The 19866-nt window shown below is 47.7% G+C and overlaps 1 protein-coding gene across 5 annotated transcripts in view; it reads right to left on the bottom strand.

The window, feature by feature from the left end:
* Positions 1-682: 682 nt before the first annotated feature.
* Positions 683-19866, bottom strand: part of PGGHG (protein-glucosylgalactosylhydroxylysine glucosidase) — a 21322-nt gene continuing 2138 nt past the window's right edge. The window contains exons 1-16 of one of the 5 annotated variants that reach the window (XM_026082055.1): positions 19505-19796; positions 19005-19144; positions 18500-18572; positions 13981-14178; positions 12668-12878; positions 11668-12103; positions 10779-10898; positions 10440-10571; positions 9972-10083; positions 8501-8573; positions 7857-7993; positions 7075-7208; positions 6683-6778; positions 6099-6196; positions 2328-2542; positions 683-1961 (exon numbers count right to left, since the gene is read on the bottom strand). In XM_026082055.1, coding sequence (XP_025937840.1) covers positions 1897-1961; positions 2328-2542; positions 6099-6196; positions 6683-6778; positions 7075-7208; positions 7857-7993; positions 8501-8573; positions 9972-10083; positions 10440-10571; positions 10779-10898; positions 11668-12103; positions 12668-12878; positions 13981-14038 — 1887 coding nt within the window. In that variant the 5' untranslated portion in view covers positions 14039-14178; positions 18500-18572; positions 19005-19144; positions 19505-19796 and the 3' untranslated portion in view covers positions 683-1896. Of the gene's footprint in view, positions 1962-2327; positions 2846-6098; positions 6197-6682; positions 6779-7074; positions 7209-7856; positions 7994-8500; positions 8574-9971; positions 10084-10439; positions 10572-10778; positions 10899-11667; positions 12104-12667; positions 12879-13980; positions 14249-15326; positions 15427-18499; positions 18573-19004; positions 19145-19504; positions 19797-19866 lie in introns of those variants that run through there. The other 4 variants (XM_026082051.1, XM_026082053.1, XM_026082054.1 and 1 more) reach the window with 4 other exon arrangements.

Raw genomic sequence — 19866 nt, 5'->3', positions numbered from 1 at the left:
GACATAACATTAACAGTAACTGATGCCTGGGCTTTCTCTACCCCCTTCAAGTCCAATGTAACTTGCAGTGTAAGTCTCCAATTGCTTCAAAAGAGAGATCATAATGTAGACAAGGGAATAAAAATGTAAATTGTTTGATATGCACACTATAATCAGAATAACTCAAAAGAAAAGGAACTGTACGCCAGCCAAAACTGGGCTAAGACGCTTTCAACTGCTTCAGAGTACCTGTATAGTAAGAATGGAAGATGCATATTACTCAGCCATGCCACTGACTCTGAAAAGACCGTGGGATGGGCCCTCCAGTAACTCAGGGTAACGTAGATTTTTGTTTATTTTGTGACTAACATTAAAGTAATGATTAGCTTAAGTCCTGCTTTTGTCCACCCTGCAACAATCCTTAATAAAGTTACGAGTTCATAAGAAGTTGAAGCTGTCATCAACCATTTGAAAAATCACTGTAACTTGCTTAACAATAATACTGCCTTCAGAGAAGGGGAAACCAGGTCACCAAAAGGCCAGGGACAGAGCTGGGAGCCGATCGCCGACTCCCAGGCTGGTGCCCTGTCTGCTGGGCCATGCCGTCTTATGCCAGCTCCCTGCTACACACTGCCCAAGGGCTGAGACAGCCTGAAACTCTGCATCCAGGTTGTTCCGCACAGGAAAACTCTGGGGACAGCTTTGTGCTATGGTCAAGGGATCCTCTTCTGTTTTTGCTTGCTTATGTTTTGAAATGATGTGTCAAAGTATCTACAGCTGAGTTTCCAAATCCCTTTGAAAACCTGAGCTATGTAAGTAAGGAGGAAAGGACAAAGTCAGCATGTATGTGGAAAAGTTAGAAGTTAGTGCACATACATGCTGGATTAAATACAGATTCAGTCAACTAGAGGTTTCCTTATAAATGAAGATGCTTAAAGAATTAATAAACCAGTCACGGATGTTTAGAAAACTTGTTTACAATAGCAGCTTCCAGGCTCTCATCTTTGACCATGTCATTTCTGCTTCCCGAATGTGGTCACACGCCTCCTACAGACTCAGTTCACAGAAGAAATAACACTAGTGTTTACAATTAACACAACGAGGGATTTTCCTCTTTGGCCTTAGCCCATTTACACTGGTGTAAGGGAACAGCAGAGAACCAAACCCAAACAAGGCTGTCGGATCCAGTGGGATGTTCACACGGACTGTGTGGTGAGGCATTAGCTGTTAACCAGCTTTCAGCCACCAAACAGCTAAGTCAGAGAAACACTTGGAGTTTAGCATCCCCAGGATTAGAGGAGGTTGCAGGTAATTTGCTTCAAACTGGGCCTAAACATCCCACCTTCCCCCTGGTGCAAATCCTCCACTCTGAATGGACGAATCAATCATTATCCTCAGGGAGAAGCAGCTGGCTTTTAGCAGAGGGGACAATAAATAAATAAATAAAACCAACCTAAGTGAGAGATGGAAATGGCTGGACTGGGGGAAGCTCCTGGATGCCTTACGCATCACTGCAACACAGGGCCCAAAAGCAGTGCTTAAAGAGAGAAGCTGCAGAAGGAGATCCCAATGGAAGAGGAGGACAACATTGGCCTGTAAATCCACAGAAGAGCCAAAGAAACAAGGTGACAGATAACGAGTCAAGCAAAACTCAAAGGTTGATAAAAACTGACTCCCAAAGTCAGTATTTACCGGCACTGCCCCTCCCCAGCCTGGCATGTTCCCAACGGCTACAAAGAAAGGAGAAGGCGTACACAGTCCCACAGGGGCAAAGGGTTTATCATACAGACCAGGACACCCACCTTCCACGCCACCCACCCCACGGCAGCGCAGAGTGCCTTGACCTTTCCATTCTGCCATCTTCTGCAACTCTGGTGATATTAGTACCTGCCATGTAAAACCCAAGTCTGCTGGGGTTTAAAACGCCTCGGCGGATGACCTCTGAATCCAGCCAGCTGACGCAGGGAAAGAGACACTCTGCCCTACAATAAAAAACCAAAGCACTTGAGGTGTGGCAATGGCTTCTCCCAAGGTCTTCTTTGCAATATTTTAAGAAGCTGGCCCAAGCGATGACTTTCTAAATAGCTAGAGAGCAGGAAATGCTGTTTTATAGCTATATGGCCAACTCATCCTGCCAAAAGACTGCGGGGCCTGACACTAATTGGACCTGGAGGTAATAAGCACAGTTATTCCACCCCACTCCCCTAATCCTAGCTATTACCTGCAGGGTTAGGGAGGTAAGGGACTTGGTTAGGGAGTCAAGATCCTGATACAGCTTTCTACAGCTCTGCACAGAGTTCCTCCTGGAAGGGGCAGAGAACCAGGGTTACACCCAGGAGACACTGTACCTTCATACAAAGGAAATCGCTGCCCCGATTCCTCCAGCACAGCCTCCAGGGGAGATGCAGGAGGGTCAAGGGGAGACTTCGTCACTTTGATCTTGATCTTTTCTTTGGTGATGGTGAACTTCAGTTTGTTGCCAATGTAGGAGACTCCAGCAACTTTCAATTTATTGATGTCATTAGGACATGCAGGGTCAAAGCGAAGGCTTGTCTTTGTAATCCTGCAGAGGCAGGAGCAAGTCGGTGATGGGAACAATCATGGCCATGAAGGAAAACAGCCATCTCCCAAGACAGCACAGCCCCATATACCCCAGAGTCCGGTCCTGTTAGTCCTTGCATTGCTCGACAAGAAAGTCCTTAGTGTATCCCAAGGACCTCTTGGCAAATCCAGAGCACATCGATGAAGCATCTGGTGAAGAGCTACTCAGGCTACGGCATCACAAATCCAAACCCTAAGGCACTCTTGTCCCTGCTCCAGCTCCTCAGTTATTTTGACACAACTGGGGTCCGTGGGGTCCATTAGACTGGATTTAAAGACAAAAAATGCTTTTTTCTTACAAGGCAGCTCATTCCCCACTCCAATTCAGAGTGTGGCTTCAGCAGTAACTATGCTGGCAAAACCAAGGGACTGGCCCACCCTGGGACAAGGAGGAGAACAGGCAGTAGGAAAAAGCAGTGGGAAGCAGAGGTGTCCATGTCTAGGAATTGTCACTGAATTCTGGTGGGATGAAACTGTGGGCTCAGGCTCTGGGCCATGCCTAATACTGGAACTAAACTCCAGCAATTTGAATAGCTCAGGAGAGTGCCAGTGATGTTTGTAGCCTGGATTTTTAGGATGCAAGTTCAACTCCAGCCAAAAAAACTAATAGCAAGAGTATTTTACCACTTACCATTGTTCTGAAAGCTATATGACCCTGGTGAGGAAATACCAGGAGAGTTCTTCACCTCGTTCCTAGTGCAGATACGCCAGGAAGTGCTACTCAGAATTAAACCGAGACATGCCTGACTTAGTACCACCCCTTTCAGCTTTCAGTAATTTGCTGTCCTAGAGATGCACACTCACATAGCTAGGTTTTCACTTTCTGTTCAGGCTGTGACAGAAGCAAATCAGTGAAGCAGCGTTCAGAAATCTGCATCAGTTCCCACTCTTGCCTATTTGAAGGGCTTTAAATTCAGCAGTGTCCCTGTGCCCCATGTGTTCTTTCTTAAAAGCATTAAAAAAAAAAAAAAAGCCAAAAGCTTGAATCCTGTCTCCAAATCCTTACCTCAAAGTCAAACAGAATCACTTGCATGATTTGGTTTTGGATCCAACTAGAAATGGTAACATGATGAAAAAGACAATGATCACTGTATCTCCCACCCAGAAATCCTGACATGTGATCAGTCCCCAGTCTACTCTGTAGCTCAGAAGAGGACTGTATAGGTTCTGCTCTCATTCAAAGTACCAGATGCTCATTGCACCAGTCCTCTGCCTGAGGATGAAGTGTGGCCAAAATATCAGAGCTGAGCACTCCCGGGCTGTTTCTACGCTGCCATGATCACACAGCTGCCAGGCAGCTGCCTCTGTGAATGCTCCCAGTGGCAGGCTAATACGCAAGCTGGGCCCGTGGCTTACAACAGACAAGACAGCTGAGCGTGGTCTTGAGGTGTCCACCTTTAACAGACCATGCAACTGTCACCATAACGTTTGTGGAAATTTGGCTCAAGACCAGAAGTCTGTGGCTTGAGCCTGTGCCTAGAGAGGCCCAGCTTGCCACACAGCATCTGAATACCTTCAAGTTTTGCAAAAGCTGAGATTAAGGTTTTCAGCTTGGAATGTGGTAGCTCACACCCAGCTCCACCAAGAGTCTGGTGGGTCTCTCAACAAATGTTGACCACACACACACACACACAGACACACAGTAAAAACACATATATTTAGTGCTAGAAGGCTTTGTTACAAATCAGAAGGCTTGTCAGTTTGATCCATCCTCAATTAAACTCTAAGAATATGCTCAAGGGACTCTTGCTTCAGGGTTGAAACCACTAGGCTGTTTTGGATACGAGACATAGCTCTGAAATTATACGAGCAGCTTAATGTGTTTTCTGAGATATTTTAATGCTCTGGAGGTTCCAGCTGAGCACAGAGGCTCAAAGACCTTCAGAGTCACATAAGCATACCAGGCAGATCTTCTCAAAGGGACTAAAGAAGGTTTTACACCTGTTTGTGTTGCATTTCTTGCAGGTGAGGCTGGACATTAACCAAGTCATCTACTACTCCCTGTATTGGCTGTCTTCTCACCTTGCTTCTCAGACTCAGCAGGAGATTTCCCCTTTCTTACAGATCTTATTTTAGCCCTTCCATTATTTATAGTTTCCAAGCTTCTGTGGGGAAGCCAGATTACTTTTAATTCTGGGCATTGTCAGTCTTCACTTATTATGGTAACATTTGGGGCCCTGCATTGTTCAAATTAATATTGATTCAGTTGGCTTCATTCTACAATTCTTGCTAGATATAAGTCTCCTGGCCAAAATCAGCCTCCAGGCAACCTACTGCAAACAAACTAGAACCAACAGCTTTGATGGAAAGACTTGACTGCCATTATTGCTTCTTAAATAAACCAACCGGTCCTTGATGCAAACACCTTTCTCTCTTCTCTAGGTTCCACTCTGCATCCTGCCTAGAGAAAGCCTATGTGTGAATAGCAAATACCTCCAGGTTTCTTCCTGTCTCAGCGGTGTCACAAAAACTCAATGATGTGATATCCACCATCGCCTGGTGATATCACGCACAAGCAACATGGACAGAAGAGAGTTTCTGCCTGTTTGTAACTCCCTTCCTACTCAGCAGAGACGAGGAATAGAGAAAACAGCTTTGTAAAGTAGCAGTGTTGCTCAAGACTTTTATCTCCTTTTTTTCCCCCTCAAAAAGAGATAAGTTTCCACGTCACATCTGAGCGGGGGCAGAGAGAGTGCTAGACCACAGGACTGAAACTTAGAGAATGACACTTGCCTTCCCAAATCTGCAGCTGATTCATCATATGACTCAGTCTCTTCTCTGAATCTCTGTTTCCAGTCTTTGAAATGGAAAGAATATGCCTATTGCAGCTCAGTGTGATGGTAGCTGTAGAGGATTAGGGTTGCTATTTGCCAAAGTCCCTCAGATGGACTACAATGTAACAGCCTTTCTGAATAAGGAGCAGGCTTGTATTCACCTGAGAGGTGGTTGTATGGGCTTCCTCTTCAGTTAGTCAAAAGGCCAAAATTGATGGATACTAGTAGTCTTTAAGCTTCATCCACATGTAGTGAAAAAAAAAAGGTATAACCACCTATGAAGTAGGTAGAGGTCTGAACGTGTTTCTGATATGAAGACAAAGTTGTACGGGCTAACCACAATCCTGAGACCATACAGAGATGTCAGTCTTCACTGAGGATGCCAACTAGCATTTTCAGAAGAGCTCAGTGTTTGCCTAACTTTGACTCCTTTTGAAGCCAAGGGCTTTAAACACTGATGTAGCTGGAGGAGAAATGGACCAAAGCTCATCGCTTCTGAAAACTCTGCTCTGTTCTCCACTAGCCACCAATTGCCCCAGTAGCCACAGTTTCTTCAGGACTGTTAATGCTCCTGTTTGTTCCTCACCTGCCAGGAGTTTCTGAAGGATGTGTTCTGGGAGCTGCTACATACTCTGAGTTCCTTTCTTTTTCACTAGTAACAGCATATTGCTCCAGCTAAACACTACGGTTTGAAGAGACTTTCAGTTGCTTAGAAAGTAAACAAGACACCAGCATAGGTCTCACCTGAACCCTGTGTAGCCAAAGAGGACAGCTTGCAAGAATCCACCCATCCCTGTCAAAAAGTTCACAGCTCCTGATCCATCAGAGTTCTCCACCCAGATCTGCTCCAGGAAGAAAAAGAAATGACTTAGCAGCTGCACTGGAACTCTTCATATAGTTATGTGGGTCTGAATATGTTTAATGTCATTACTGTCACATATTTAGGGTGTTGCAATGATCGTACTCTGCTGCCCATCCTGGCATGAGGTGCTGGGCTCTGATATGTCTCCAAGTCTCAACTCCACTCACCCTCCCACCCCTGAGAGACAGAAGGAAGCCTGAAGTGGGCATGATACCAATCTCTTGGCTTTGCATTGCCTGGTAGCAAGGAGGTATCGCCTCACTGATTACTGGAAGCACGCAGGAAGGAGACAGCCTGGAACCACTTATCTCGATATAACAGTAACCTAGAGATCACAAGTGCAGTCAGCATAGGCTCCAGCCCAAATGATGTTTCTATCTGGCCTGTTCCCAAATAGGTCCCATTACACTGAGAGACAAGAAGCATTTGCCACAGCAAAGCAGCAACCACACTCCACACAGCTAACCTTGAAGGGCTCCGTGATGTTGCTGAAACATTTGCTCAGTTGATTCTGTGCCTTCTGTGCTTCCTTTAGCTCCAGCCAGCCCACCGCAAACATGCTCTGCAGGGGAGAAAAACTGTCCTTTCACCTGCTGCTGTCCCCCTCAAGGGTGACCGTACAGCAAAGCCAAGCTAATGCCTTTCCCCCTTCAGAGCGACACCACAACTGGCATCCATCTGTCCCAGTGTAGACATCTTCAGGGCACTTCTTAGTTCTGAGCTAACTGTCCAAACTCCCTGACAGTCTACAGCAGGTCTGACAAATTGTGCTGCTGATAGGAGCTGGCAGTGACTAACTCAGATGGAAACTATCACCGTGCTGATGAATCCCACCCCAGGCTTTGCCCCTCACCTTACCCAGGTCATGGCTGGTCCATTCAGCACAGTGACAGATTCATACATCTCCAGGTCATTTCTCCGGACTTCAGGACTCATGGGGTACATCAGAGGGAATCCAAGCAAGACAACATCAGCTTGTTTCACAGGCTCACCTGGGCAAAGGAGTCAACATCAGTGAGACTATATATGCCAGCTGGAAGTAACTGGCAGACTGACTGTCAATTTACTGATAAAGGGAACAAATCTGGCTTACGCAGAATCACAAACTTAGAACAACATGATGCCACATCAACAGAGGAAAGGTAATAGAACTGCAAAGGGGGCCCAGACAGCAGGGTCAGAGTTGCAAGAGCACACATTTCCACTTGAACCAGCCCATTCCCTTTTCAGAGGGCCAGTGTTTTACAAGAAGAGCAGTGAGTGATACTTGGCCTTCAAAAGATAGCCTTAATGGTCAGAAATGGGTTCACAGCAACCATGTCACCTGCAGGCCAGCACCCCATGTACTACAGACCTCTTGTTACCCTGTATACCCAAGTTTCCTAATTTTATGAGCCCAATAATGAGAAATGATCCACCAAGCAGCAGAAGCCATCTCCAGAACAGGTTCTTTGTAATGGGAACACAATTTAAGTGATTTCATGCTACCTCTGCACTCAGGCAGCAATGCTGGAATTCCCTGTGTCGGCTAACCATTCCACCATCATTCCCACCTTTGAACCAGTCAGAATCCCCACTTATTACAGACTTAAGCAAGAACAGAGACCAATTCAGAGCTCCACTGTTGCCTCTCCACTCACCTGGGCTGTAACCATCATATTCAGGATGGTATTTCTTCTCTGCATCAAATGGCACTTTGACTTTCTTGGCACACTCCACCCACTCCTCCGGTACAGGGACTAAGAAGTCCCGCGCAACATCAGCTGCAAAATTTAAACTGAAAAGAACCAAGCAACAGTTTATATCAGGCATGGGTGTCTGTGACCCCTTCAAGATTGAAAAAGAAGGAAAGGAATATACAGAAAGAACTAATTGAGTCAGTTTCCCTGTAAAGAAACAGTTACTTTAAAAGAACATGGGTCAGAGCATAAAGCTTGGACGAACAGTTGTCATCACTGGAGGCAGGACTCAGCTCCTCTAGCTTTAGATGTCTTCAGCTGACTAATTGTCTAGATATCCCACCCAACACAGTGAGATAAATGCTCTTGCAAGGTGAAATTCCTCTCAGTAATGTAGACAAATGAAACGGGTCAGATGAATCGCCATGGAAGGACCTGCTTCTCCACTGACCATAAAGGAAGCCAAAGAAGATAAGCTCAAACAGAAGAGACACAAAGAGAGAAAAGGTGTATTTCACATCGGAGCCTTGCCATCTCCTACCCTCGCCAGACTGCTAAGCAGAAAAGAGAGATGGTCCAGTGCTTCAATAAAGCATGCATGTTACCTCCTCTGGGCCAAAGCGTTGGTGTAAACAGAGTTATCAACCCGGTAATGATACTCATCTGGGGGCATGACACCTGGAGGAAGAGGGAGGAGACACTTCACACTGCAGCACACCCAAGGTTTGGTACCCCTCCTCAGGGAACTGGCACAAGGAAGGGAAACCCTTCCATTGCAGTGGTGCATGCCCACAAGGCACTTAGGTGCTGTCGCTGTGCATCTGGCAGGATACCACAGTGACCTCGGTGTAGAGAAGACTATGTGGTGGTTGTTGTGAAGGAGAAACATGATGACTTAAAGCTTTATCTGACAGGGTGAAGGTTGTCTGGGCAGCAGACACCTTCTCAACCTGAGGGCATCTCCCTCACTTCAGGGTTGAGACCCACAGGCAAGGTGACCTTCAAGTTGTTAATTGGATATCTTTCCCTACCTACAAGCTCAACTCTTTCCTTTACTCAGTGTGCACAGATTATCCCCAGGAAGAGAGATGTCCATTTCCCAGGAGACACGTGAAAATATCCATTTAAATACATGATTCTTTTGGGGACACTGGCTCTCTGCAAAGGCTCTACAGACCAAGAGCCATTTGAGGCAACCCCAGGGACTTTTTTTTTTTTAGCTCTGATCACCCCAGCTGCACACAGACCCCTGGGCTCTTACCAAGCCTGCTACTCCAGACCCTGTTCCCACACACATCTCTGCTTCACTTCCAGTTTTCTTCTTCAATGCCCTCATCCAGTGGGAAACACAAGCAGCATAACGTCCTTCAGCAGAATTGCCAGCTATGGAGAGGCCCTTTGCCCTGTCAGACTTATCAGCAGCTGTACTTGTTTGGCACCAATAGCACCAGATGTCTTTCAAAGAATAGGATGGGATTAAACTCCTGGAGGCTACTGGGGGATTTGAACTCAGGTCTCTTCAAAAAGAGACCATACGTATATCTGAACTGCTGAGACTGTGCTGTGAGATTATACATACATATATAGTCTCAGTGCTGCTGAGTCCTTCGCCTCTAAAGCCTGATAAAGGCAATACCCTATATTTTCCCTAAATGCCACCAGCCACAACAACAGCAGACCTGAAATGGCATCTGTTCTTGTTGCATCAGCTTGTACTGCCACAGAAGGAGACATTTAGACTTGTCCCATGAGAGTCAAGGGACTGAGACAGAAACAACTGCTATTATGGCACTGAGAAGATATGAATTACCACGCAAACTTCTGGGCTCGAAGAATTCAGCACTGTGGCCAGGGGAGGGAAAAGACAAGTTGTGTGAGCTTGGGAGGTACTGATACTTGCTGAGGAAAAAAAGAGCTTGGCATCATGCCCTGTGTTTACATGGACATGAATATCTTCTGTGAGATATTCAAAAGGACAGGAGTCTGAAGTGTCCATGTACTCCCCTTCAGGTCTGGCTAGAGGGGCTCCGAGCCTCTGTTTGCAAGGTCCTTCCCCATAAACAGGCCCAGAAGTACCTTTGATGTGGTAGCATTGCTCCTCTTCATTCCACACCATCCTGCTGCACCAGTACTGAGCCACGGCACCAACCAGGTGCCAGCCTCCATCCTCCCTGAACAGCTTCTGGTCCTGGAAGGACCCAAACCAGAGAAAAACAGAGACAGAGGAACATGAGAAAGAGACTCAACCAGGCCCAAATTCAGCAAGATGACAAGCGCTCTAATGAAACAGATATAGGAGGAGAAGAGGACAGAAAAACTGGCCTGGATTGAGGCAACAGGATGCTGAGCCATCCATGAGGAACAAGGACAGAGGAGCCAGGGCTGAAGAAGGGGACCTGTGGCGTTACTGGCAATTCTGACTGGAGCAGATAACAGCAGAGCTTCTCTGGGAAGGGACAATGTTAGTCACCAGATGCCCCGTAGGCCTTGCCACTGGGTTGGCCCCCTTGCCCGTGCCATCCACATGTCACACGCTCCCTTTACCTGTGTGGTGTGATAATACTGCTCAAAGGCCATCAAAACATCCCCAGTGACATGAATTTCTTGAGCTCCATAAATCTCCTCCGGGCAGACTTCCCGGCCAGTGGCTGCGCTCTCCCAAGGAAACTTGGCACCCTGCCAGGAGAAAATATCCACACAGCAGCTGAGCATGGCCAGAGGGAAGGGAAGCAAAACATCTCAAGATGCTCTCCCCACTCCACTGCTTGCAGGTGCTGCTGAGCTCACAGCCCCTGGTTAAAACCAGGGAGGAAGAGCAAAGCCTAACTGTTCTTCTGTGTGACATTGGCTGGGTTGACCGCAAGCCAGGCTCTCTGTCCCCACCTCATAGCCTTGCTCCTGCGCATTGCGTAAAGCTCCTCCCAGTGTACGAATCCGGTACTCCAAGATGGCTCGGGCCGCTTCAGGATAAAACAGCAGGATGCTTGGGAATATCCAGGTGTCCTGGAAATAGCAAAGCAAGGCAAGTCATAAGGGGCAGATGGTGGAAGTGGCTGCTAGGGCACCCAGACATTCCCACCACCCTTGAGAGGTTCACCCTTCAAACACAGCCCCATTCCACATCTCTGTTCATGCTCTGACCATGATTTTGCCACTACTTAAAAGTGCTGTCACCTCAGCTCATTAAAAGGAACATATCCATGAGGGAATGCTTCTGCTCCCATAGACATGGTCAGGCACCCCATGCCTGCCACACTATGCTCGTCTCCCCCGGGGTATCTTGCTAAAATAATCTCAGCAGGAACCCCCACTATACAAGAGAGGGGAGGCAGGAGTCCTCCAAAGACTTGCGCTAGAGAGGGGAGAGTCAAAACCAGATGCACTGCTAGAGAGAAGGCAACCAGGGCTTACAGAACCAAAAAGCACTTGCCCACTGCTCTCCTAGCCCCCAGCCCACACAGTGACACCAGGCATTTAGCTTTGATTTAGACAAGTTGCGCTCAAGTTAGGAGGGGCAAGCCCTACCCTCAGTTGGCCTGTACAGCCAACACAGGAGAAAAGGCCTCTCCTGGAGGAGATTCAAACCACTTGAGACCTGACTTAAGAAATCAATCTGGGCCTTGGCAGCTGTTACCAAGAGAGCAAGAGGTTGGTGCCAAGATACCCATATCACCAGTAAGAATAAGGCCTCCCAGCAGCCTCATGCTGGGTTTCTCAGTCTCAAATGACGCAGAAAAGCTGCACATTACCAGATAACACAGCCTCAACCCACCTGGTCCCAGAAGACGTGCCCCCAATAGTCTTCACCCTGACTGCCATTGGATAAGCCACCAGGACTGATGCCATGGAAAAGGAAGTTGGGGTCCCCAAGAGGAGGGATAGCACTCAGTAGGTAATAGAGACACCCATAAAGGGCCTGCCGCAAAGGCAGAGGGCCATCCAGGTCTACGCAGCATCCTCTCCAAAGCGCTGCCCAGGCCTTCGTGTGGGAGGAGTACAGGGTGCCAGCAGCAATGCGAGCCATCCCTTCGCTGTAGCACCTCTTCACCTCCTCTTCGCTCTCAGCCACGGCGGTGAGGAATTCCCAGGTTCTCTCCTGCTCCTCCCCATGCAAGGTCACAGTTTGCGGCACTGGAGTCCAGAGCATGTGAACTGTGGGCTGGGGTCCCCCATCCACCTCGGGAACCAATGTCTTCCCATAGATGTAGCTACAAGAGACAACAAGCAAAGGGGAAAGGGACAGCAGAGCAGATGCTATTTGGTGCACATCAGTTAGTGCAAATCCACCCATGCAGAGGGGAACTGCTCCACAGCAACTGAATATCTGGCTCCTGTTCCCATCTAGGATGGAAGCTCCCTTGTCCCCATGCTTCAGCTCAGCTGAAACCTCATCCCCAGAAGAGCATGAGATTGAAATTCATTACAACTCTCACGGGTTCCTAATTTCAGCAAGCCATTTCTAGGGGTCACCTCCTCCAAACTTACTATCTTCCCCAAACTCACTTCTTTGTCATCACATCTACTATGTTGCTCTTTTACATGTTAGCATAAGTAATAATTCTGGAGTTACAGCTAATAAATACTTTTATACTGAAACTTTTTTACATGCCTGCCAGAAAGAGGCAGGTTTACATAAGCCTCCATTCTACTTACCTTGTCAGTCTAGTTCTACCCTTGCTTTTGCAGCTTATTTCCTATTTGAGAGCAGAGCAGAGATCTATAGGCTATGAAGGATATAGTCAAGACAATGTCCCCCCATGATCCAAACTCACTGTGCTCCCTGGAAGTCTGGTCCCTGATACATATCTAGGTCCTGGCTCTTCAGCACAAAAGGAATCTGGAGCTGCACCCCGATGGGTTGTCTGGTGTGAGCTGATCGCTGGATGGTGATGCTGAAGGCCATCAAATGGACAAGGGAATGGTGAGCATAGATCTGATGGGTGGCTGTATAATCAGCTGACTGAAGCACATGGCTGAAGGTTCCTGTAAGGACAACGAGAGCCACCAGACCTTTTTTACTTGTCAGGCTTTTAGCCTGAGACAGCCAAATTCAGTTTGAGCTGCGAGCGGGACTGAGTCCTGATGTTGTTAGGAGGACTATTAACACACAGCTAACAAACTTAATCTGGCCAGGCAAGTGAGGAATGATTTGTGCTACAGAATATTTCACCAAGCTTCATGATTAAATGCTGTTTGCTGAGCCAGGCTCCAGCAGGGGCTGAGATATGCTCTGAAAACTGTATGTTCCTTTTCTCACAAGGATGGAAATCCTCCACTTGCTCCACTTGGAGGAATAACCTAAAGAAGGAAAGTCTTCTGCATTCTGAGCCCAGTCTGTTCAGTCCATACTACTTGGAGAAGAATTGCGTTTGGAAATAAATGAATCTAAATAAATGAATACTTTGTACAGCTAAACCCTGAAATCTGCAAAATGAGTACTCCCAGGTAACTCTGAAAGAAAAAAAAGACCCCCCACCCCCTATTCTCCCAATTACACTTTTTATGTTCTACCAACATCTGAGGTGGCTGGTGTCTAAAGGTCAAAGCGAACACAAAACCACATCCATTTCTGGCTCCTTTAGAAACACGTGGTGGAATTCACCTGACAAACATTAGATGCCTACAAAATAAATGTCTGCATCTGAACCAAAGGGTTGGACACCTGTGACGGTCAATCAAATTTAGAGTATGATTCATCTCATCTGATATTGATATCCACTTTAAGATGAGGTGAATAACTTTCTCTATACCTTTGAATTTATTGACTAAGTCTCCTTTAACTACAATAACAGACAGCTAGCCTGCATGCAGGCTCCAGCACTGTAGGCACCTGAAGTTAGGTCAGAGAAATCCCACTACTGGGATGAAGCTGACTCCAGTCACAGGCCTATTCAGCACATGGATGAACAGAGCCTGGGGAGAACCCAGATGTCCCCAGAGACCTCATGAAAGAGGCAACACAGGCAAGGAAAATGTTAACTTCTAAGAGGGGGTCGCCAACAGTTGCGGGAAAAGTGAGAGGTGAATATGATACAGAAATAAAAGGAAGTTGCAGCACAGGCAGATTCCTACTCCTGCTATTTACCTGTCCGGGTATTCAAGGTGAAGGTCTCGGTCAGTTTGTCTGTACTAGGCTTGGTCATTCTCACGTTGACAGGGCTGGGGATGTCAGCACGGTGCGTGTCTCCCACAGCTCCATTATACACCCCGTTGACATGGAGGATGTCCCGGTACACACGGGTGCCCAAGTAAGCATTGGTCACCGTAGCTAGAAGCCGTGGGTCTGAGGGCAGAGAGGTGGAGGTGAACACAGCAGGGTCCTCCTTACCATCAGTCATTTTTACCAATTTGAACTGCAGAACAAACAGAGTCAGGGACAAGGGTTGAACAGAGCAATCCAGCACCATCAGTTCCTGATGGGGACAATGTCAGTGCAAGGCTTAGCATGGCCATGTTGGAAGTCAGCAGAAAGCAAGGACAACTACTTATCTCTATACCAGCCCTTCTGTAGCACCCTGTTTATTGGCACTGCTGCCTTCTCACCCGCTTTCAGCAATGTTACATTTCTAGAGCCTCATTTCTTTTAGATCACCACATCCCACTCTGCCTGTTCTAGCAGTTTTTCATCCTTTCGAGCTTTCCTCTCAATGCCTCTCGTGAGTCTCCTGTAACCAGGCTCATTTCCTCCTTTGCAGCTTCTTTTCCCTTCTTCAGTTCAGACATCTCCTAGCTAAGCAACACGACTTTTCTAGCTTTCCCAAACCTCACAGACCTATTGCCCTTTTCAGTTCTCCAATCTTCCTTTCCGCTACTCTCTCTGCATGACGATATGACTAATTTCTCCCAATACGCAACATGACACAGCCTTCCACCTCTCCTTTCTTCCTCCTCCTCCTCTCAAAAGCTATGCACCTCAGTCAGACAAAGATGCTTTTGTGACCTCAGTGACTTCCTCCAGCCCCATCTCCCCATTCACCTTACCCCTCTACTCCCCTTTGCTCTCGTGAACATCAACTAATGGCTTGATAGGGCAAGGAGGTGTCTTTTTGCTTCACCTACACTCAGCACCTTGCAAAAGGGAGCTCGAGTGGGTGCCCGGCACTGCTAAGCACTGCAGTAACATCAGAAACCACAAACGGAGAAGTGGGGCACGTGCAGACTCTTCCAGGGGAGCTGGAACGTCAGCTGGCAGCTGCGGGGCGCTCGGAGCGGTGAGAGCGCAGCCAGGCCAGCAGCTTCCTCGCTGCTCCCTGACTGCCAAGCTGGCAGACCTGAAAAGCCCTCCGCCACGGGCTCGCGCCTTGGCAGCTCTCAGCAAGACCTTGGCTGTTTGTTTTCTCACAGCAGGCAGTGCCCGAGGTGAGAAAAATACTCTGCCGGCATTCAGGGAGGAAAGAGGGGCGGAAAAAAAGTTAGGAAATTGGATCTTGCCTTTTGTCTCAGGCTGTGTGTGGACTCCGACCGTGCAGGCAGAGGCTGCTGCCGTAAGGGTTTCAGGCAGGGCAGGGCAGGACGGAAGTTACCAAACTGAGACAAGAGGAAGGAAATAACTTTTTTCCTCACTTAAAAAAAATGCTGAAACGTGGCTATTTGCCCAGCTGTGATCCTGCTAGCTGAGGGCGCTGCCCAGCACACAGGGGATGGGGAGTGCTGAGGTGTCCCAAGGAAAACGAGCCTTGGGCTGCTGCTGTTTTGGGGCTGTCCTCTACTCTAAGGAAGGAGGAACCGAGAGGGGAACACCAATCTCTGATTGTTTGTCACCTGAAAGCTGTCCGAGATATTTAAAAACAACTGAGGCCCTGGCAGAGAGCCACGGATCCTTCTCTAGTGACGGGGAACGTGCTGTTCCCTCCACCCTTCTTACAACACCCTGAAGAATAAGCAGCTCCAGCAGGGCATAAATGTGTCTCCCCTTCAGTATATGGGTCTTCTTTTTCCAGGAAAAGCCATAGTTTTCCTTCAGACAGGGAACATCCTGTTCAGCACTCTCTTCACTAACAGCCGGCACTAGGTACAACAGAGAAAGACAAAAACTCTGCAGAAAGAATGAAGTGGGATAATTACCCTTATTCTCAGCCAGTTCAAGGGTTTTTTTTTTTTTAAATCCTTAAATTAGGACATTAATTTCAGCAGTGAAACTTAAGACTCAGTACCCTTTCCCAAAACTTTGCTAGTGCAGTCACACTTCCGGATATTCTTACCATCCTTTTGACCAATTCTTGGCACCACAACCAGTGAATCCTGCAACCTGACCACACATGCGAAAAGGTATTTTCTTCAGTCAGGTCTGAGTTTGCCTCCTTGGTGATGAAATCCTAGCTTACCTGAAATGCACGGAAGCTTTGCCAAGGGCGGCCATGAGGCCCTGACTTCACTCTTTAAGCAATTTTTCCCTTCGTTTTTGTGTCATGAGAGACCTGAAGCACCTCATCTTATTTCTCTGGCCCACCCACAGCTCCTAGGTATTCTAATCACACCTCCTTTTCTTTGTTTGCTTTCCAGGTGAACAGTTCCAGGCTTCCCAACTCATTTCCGTAACACTTTTCCAGGCTTCCTACCTTTGAATCCTGTTCTAGCACTAGAAGATATTTTTCAGGTCACAGCACAAGTTCCAGAGAGCACACGCTCTTGACTTCCAGCCTCAGCAAAGCACCGCTTGCATTGATCTCCATTTCTTACAGACCCTAACATTTCTATCGCTTTTAAAGCACAGTTGTACACTGAGCAGAGATTTTTCACTACGCTGTCCTCAAAGAGGCCTAGGTCCCTGGTCATTATATGAGGAAATATCCTTCTCCGCTGGGCTGAACTCCATTTCCTCTTTCCCTGCCAGAAAGCTTCTTCTGGCCACTATCCAAGCATTGAGGCAGCTATATATGATTCCCTTGTGTATCTCTCACTCCCAAACCATGATTCCTGATTCCTGCATGTGCATTTATTGTTACAAAGAAGCTTTGGTCTCTCTGAATTCAGTTTCCAAAGCAGCACAGAGCCCAGACCGTCTTTGATGGAGCACCTGTCTATCTCCAGCAGGCCCTTTACCATGATGTTTAGCAAGATGGACATTCTTCTGGCTCCTGTCTTGCTGCGACATGGTTGTCTGAAGGGATCTGTGACCGAGTATGATTGATACGAGTCCTCAAGAGAGCCAGCAGTCACTGTGGTGCAGACATGCCCCCTGACTGTGGTAAAGACTAAAGCTATCAGTTTCTCTACAGACCTTTTCAGAGCTGGCAAAGCATCTTTGCTCCTGCTGTCTTGTGTATGCAAGCAGGGAAAGAAAAAAAAAAAAAAGAAATTCCAACCGGCTATCAAGCTTTTAATGCAACAGCCAAAATTCATCCCACATCAGGCCCTGCAGCAAAGGCAGATGGCTGCCTCAGTACCCACAGAGAGAGACTCTGCCCTCTGCATGTGTGCTTTCTCTCTCCACTGAATATGGTAAGTGCAGAATGGCACAGAAGCATCACATTACAAAAGCTACTGCTCAGAGGAAGAAAAAGGAAAAAAAAAGTGGATTACAGTGGATTTAAATGGGTATTCTCCAGTTGATCCCTGGACAGGCCTCTGGCTCTCTTCTCAATTCTCACTGGAAGAAGGAGGCTCCCAGATCCACCTGTTACTTTATCCTACATCTCTCCCTCCAAACCTGATCTTTTCCGTTCCCTTCCCCACACTATGCACCTACTTCCTCCAAGTACAGCTCAAGTGTGGGGCAAACCCAGCTTTTGCTCATCAGCCTTCACACTCCTTCCCTGCTCAGCCCCCTTCAAATGCTGCCTGTGTCCTCAACGCATGAGAGGGTCATCAAGTTGACAGTTTCCTGCCCCACTGAAGTCACCAGAAAGCTTTGACTTGATTATAAGGAAAAAAAACCACACAAGACAACATGATTGAGATCCACCGTTTTCTGTATCCCACAGCACCTACGTGAGCGATACAGGTAGTATCACACCCAGCAGCCTTTGACTTCACCTCCAGAGGACCCGGTTCTTATTTGCAAATTGCCTCAACCAAAGGCAGCCCTCAGGATACATCCAGGAAAAGATTCAAACTCTCAGCCCTGGATATAGAGGCAAGTAACCGAAACATGCTACTGTAAGGCCTGCTGAGTCAGTGAACTTCACCTGTAAAGCATCCTCTCCTCTCTGCGCCACCTCTGCTCAGAGGCTCCTGTCTGAATCAGAGCTGTGCAGGGCTGCATCGATGCCACAGTGTTTTAGGGTCAAATTCCAACCGTTGCCCTACCTTGTGCAGCCCGTTTGGTCCTTGTAGGAACAAACCTGTTTTAGCAGAAAGATCTAAGGTCCGATGCCCACAGATCCGCAGAGACGCATGGGGAGAACTGAGGCCAGATGCTGTGCCTCTTTCTCAGCAACCTGTTGTCCCTGACCTAGCGCTGAGAGAAGGATTATCTTATTTAACAATCCCGCATTTACAGGATAAATGTTACACATCTGTTCTATTCTCCGTAAATCCACAAAAAAATCCAATGCCTGACTTGAGCAAAGCTGCCATGAGCGTTAAGGAAGCAAATCCATGTTTCCTCAGAGACGCTGCTTCTCTTTGCTTAGCGCTGCTAGGGGAATATGAAATCTCCTTACCGCTTCCTTCCCAAGCAAGGCGATACCAGTCCCTTCAAATTTAGCCTTGCGTCCACCATCACCAGCGCTCCTACTGGGGAGGACAGATAAGAGTCATTGACCAAGGTGGAAGGAATGCAAGATTAGAGAGTACCCTGAAAACAGCACATAAGTTTATAGAGAAGAGAGAGAAGAGACTGAATAGCATAGCTAAAGGTTCCTGTTCTTTACACTGTCTTTGGGCCCAGTCGTGCCAAATGCGACTGAAGGAGGAATTTCCATAGGCATGCTTCGGAACAAGTCCTAAAGTGGCCTTCCATCTAAAAAAATTAGCCGGGAAGGAAGCCGAGGGAAGGGAGAGGAGGAGGAGCCCAGATAAATCAGGACGCAGACGTCCTTAAAAATTTAAGGGGAAAAATCCCTTAAACACAGCTGTCCTTTATCACCAGCTGCTTCCCAAAGATTTTTTTTTTTAATTGGTCCTTTTCTTTAGCTCCTGTTTAAAGCCAAGTTTGCAAAGCTTTACCCCCTCAACAAGATTGTTCTCCAATTTATAGGAAACACAGCCAAGCCTTTCCCAGCAGATGTTCGGTTTCATGACTGTCACTTGGTTTCATCCACATCTGTCACAGCTGGTTTCCCATGCATCTCGTGAGCAGTTTCAAACTGTTCCAAAAAAATAAAAAATAAAAATATAAATAAGAAGATCCCCTGTATTGTTAAAGGCTCCCCTGTCGCCCCAGAGCTTTATCTCCTGCCCACAGAGCGTCCCGACTCGCAGCGGGTTGGAGAAGAGGCCCCGCTAAGCGGGGAAGCAACGGGAAAAGCCCTTTGGAAAACCAGCCGCAAGAGGCGGACCTAAGGGAAGAGGGCCGGTACTGCTTTTAAATTCCCGGGAGTCGCTTCTTGTCCCAGGGATCAGGCCAAGAGAGAGGGGAGCAGGGCCGGCACCAGCCAGGGATTGAAAACCCCAGTCGTTTTATGGGCGGCATAAATCAAGCGCAGAGGAGAAAAGGAAGCGCGAACCAGTGCAAACCGGTTTCGGCTGCTTTCAGCCGCTTCTGAAGTCCCAGCGCTGCAGCAAGGGAGAGGCGACATTGCTGTAACCAAAACGCCGGGGGGGGATTGCCCAAATCTACCTGGTAAAAAATGAAAAGCAGAAGAGCATGGGAAAGCGGTGCCAGGCGGGCATTTGGGGCACCCTGCTCCGAAAGGGGGGGGCACCCTTGGGCAGTGCGAGCGAAGGCAGATTTGCACCTATCCCGTGACGGCAGCGATCCGCTCGCCCCATTGCCCTTCCCCACCCCGCAATGATCCTTAATAAAGTTAATATTTGTCGAAGATCTTGTACGTTGGTCATTTAGGGGAGGGGGGGGGAGGGGGGCGGC

The sequence above is a fragment of the Apteryx rowi genome, unplaced genomic scaffold (assembly GCF_003343035.1).
Source record: "Apteryx rowi isolate R43461 unplaced genomic scaffold, aptRow1 scaffold_566, whole genome shotgun sequence".
NCBI classification, from domain to species: domain Eukaryota; kingdom Metazoa; phylum Chordata; class Aves; order Apterygiformes; family Apterygidae; genus Apteryx; species Apteryx rowi.
Note: the sequence above shows the minus strand (reverse complement) of the source record. Positions and strands in the feature narration are given on the sequence as shown.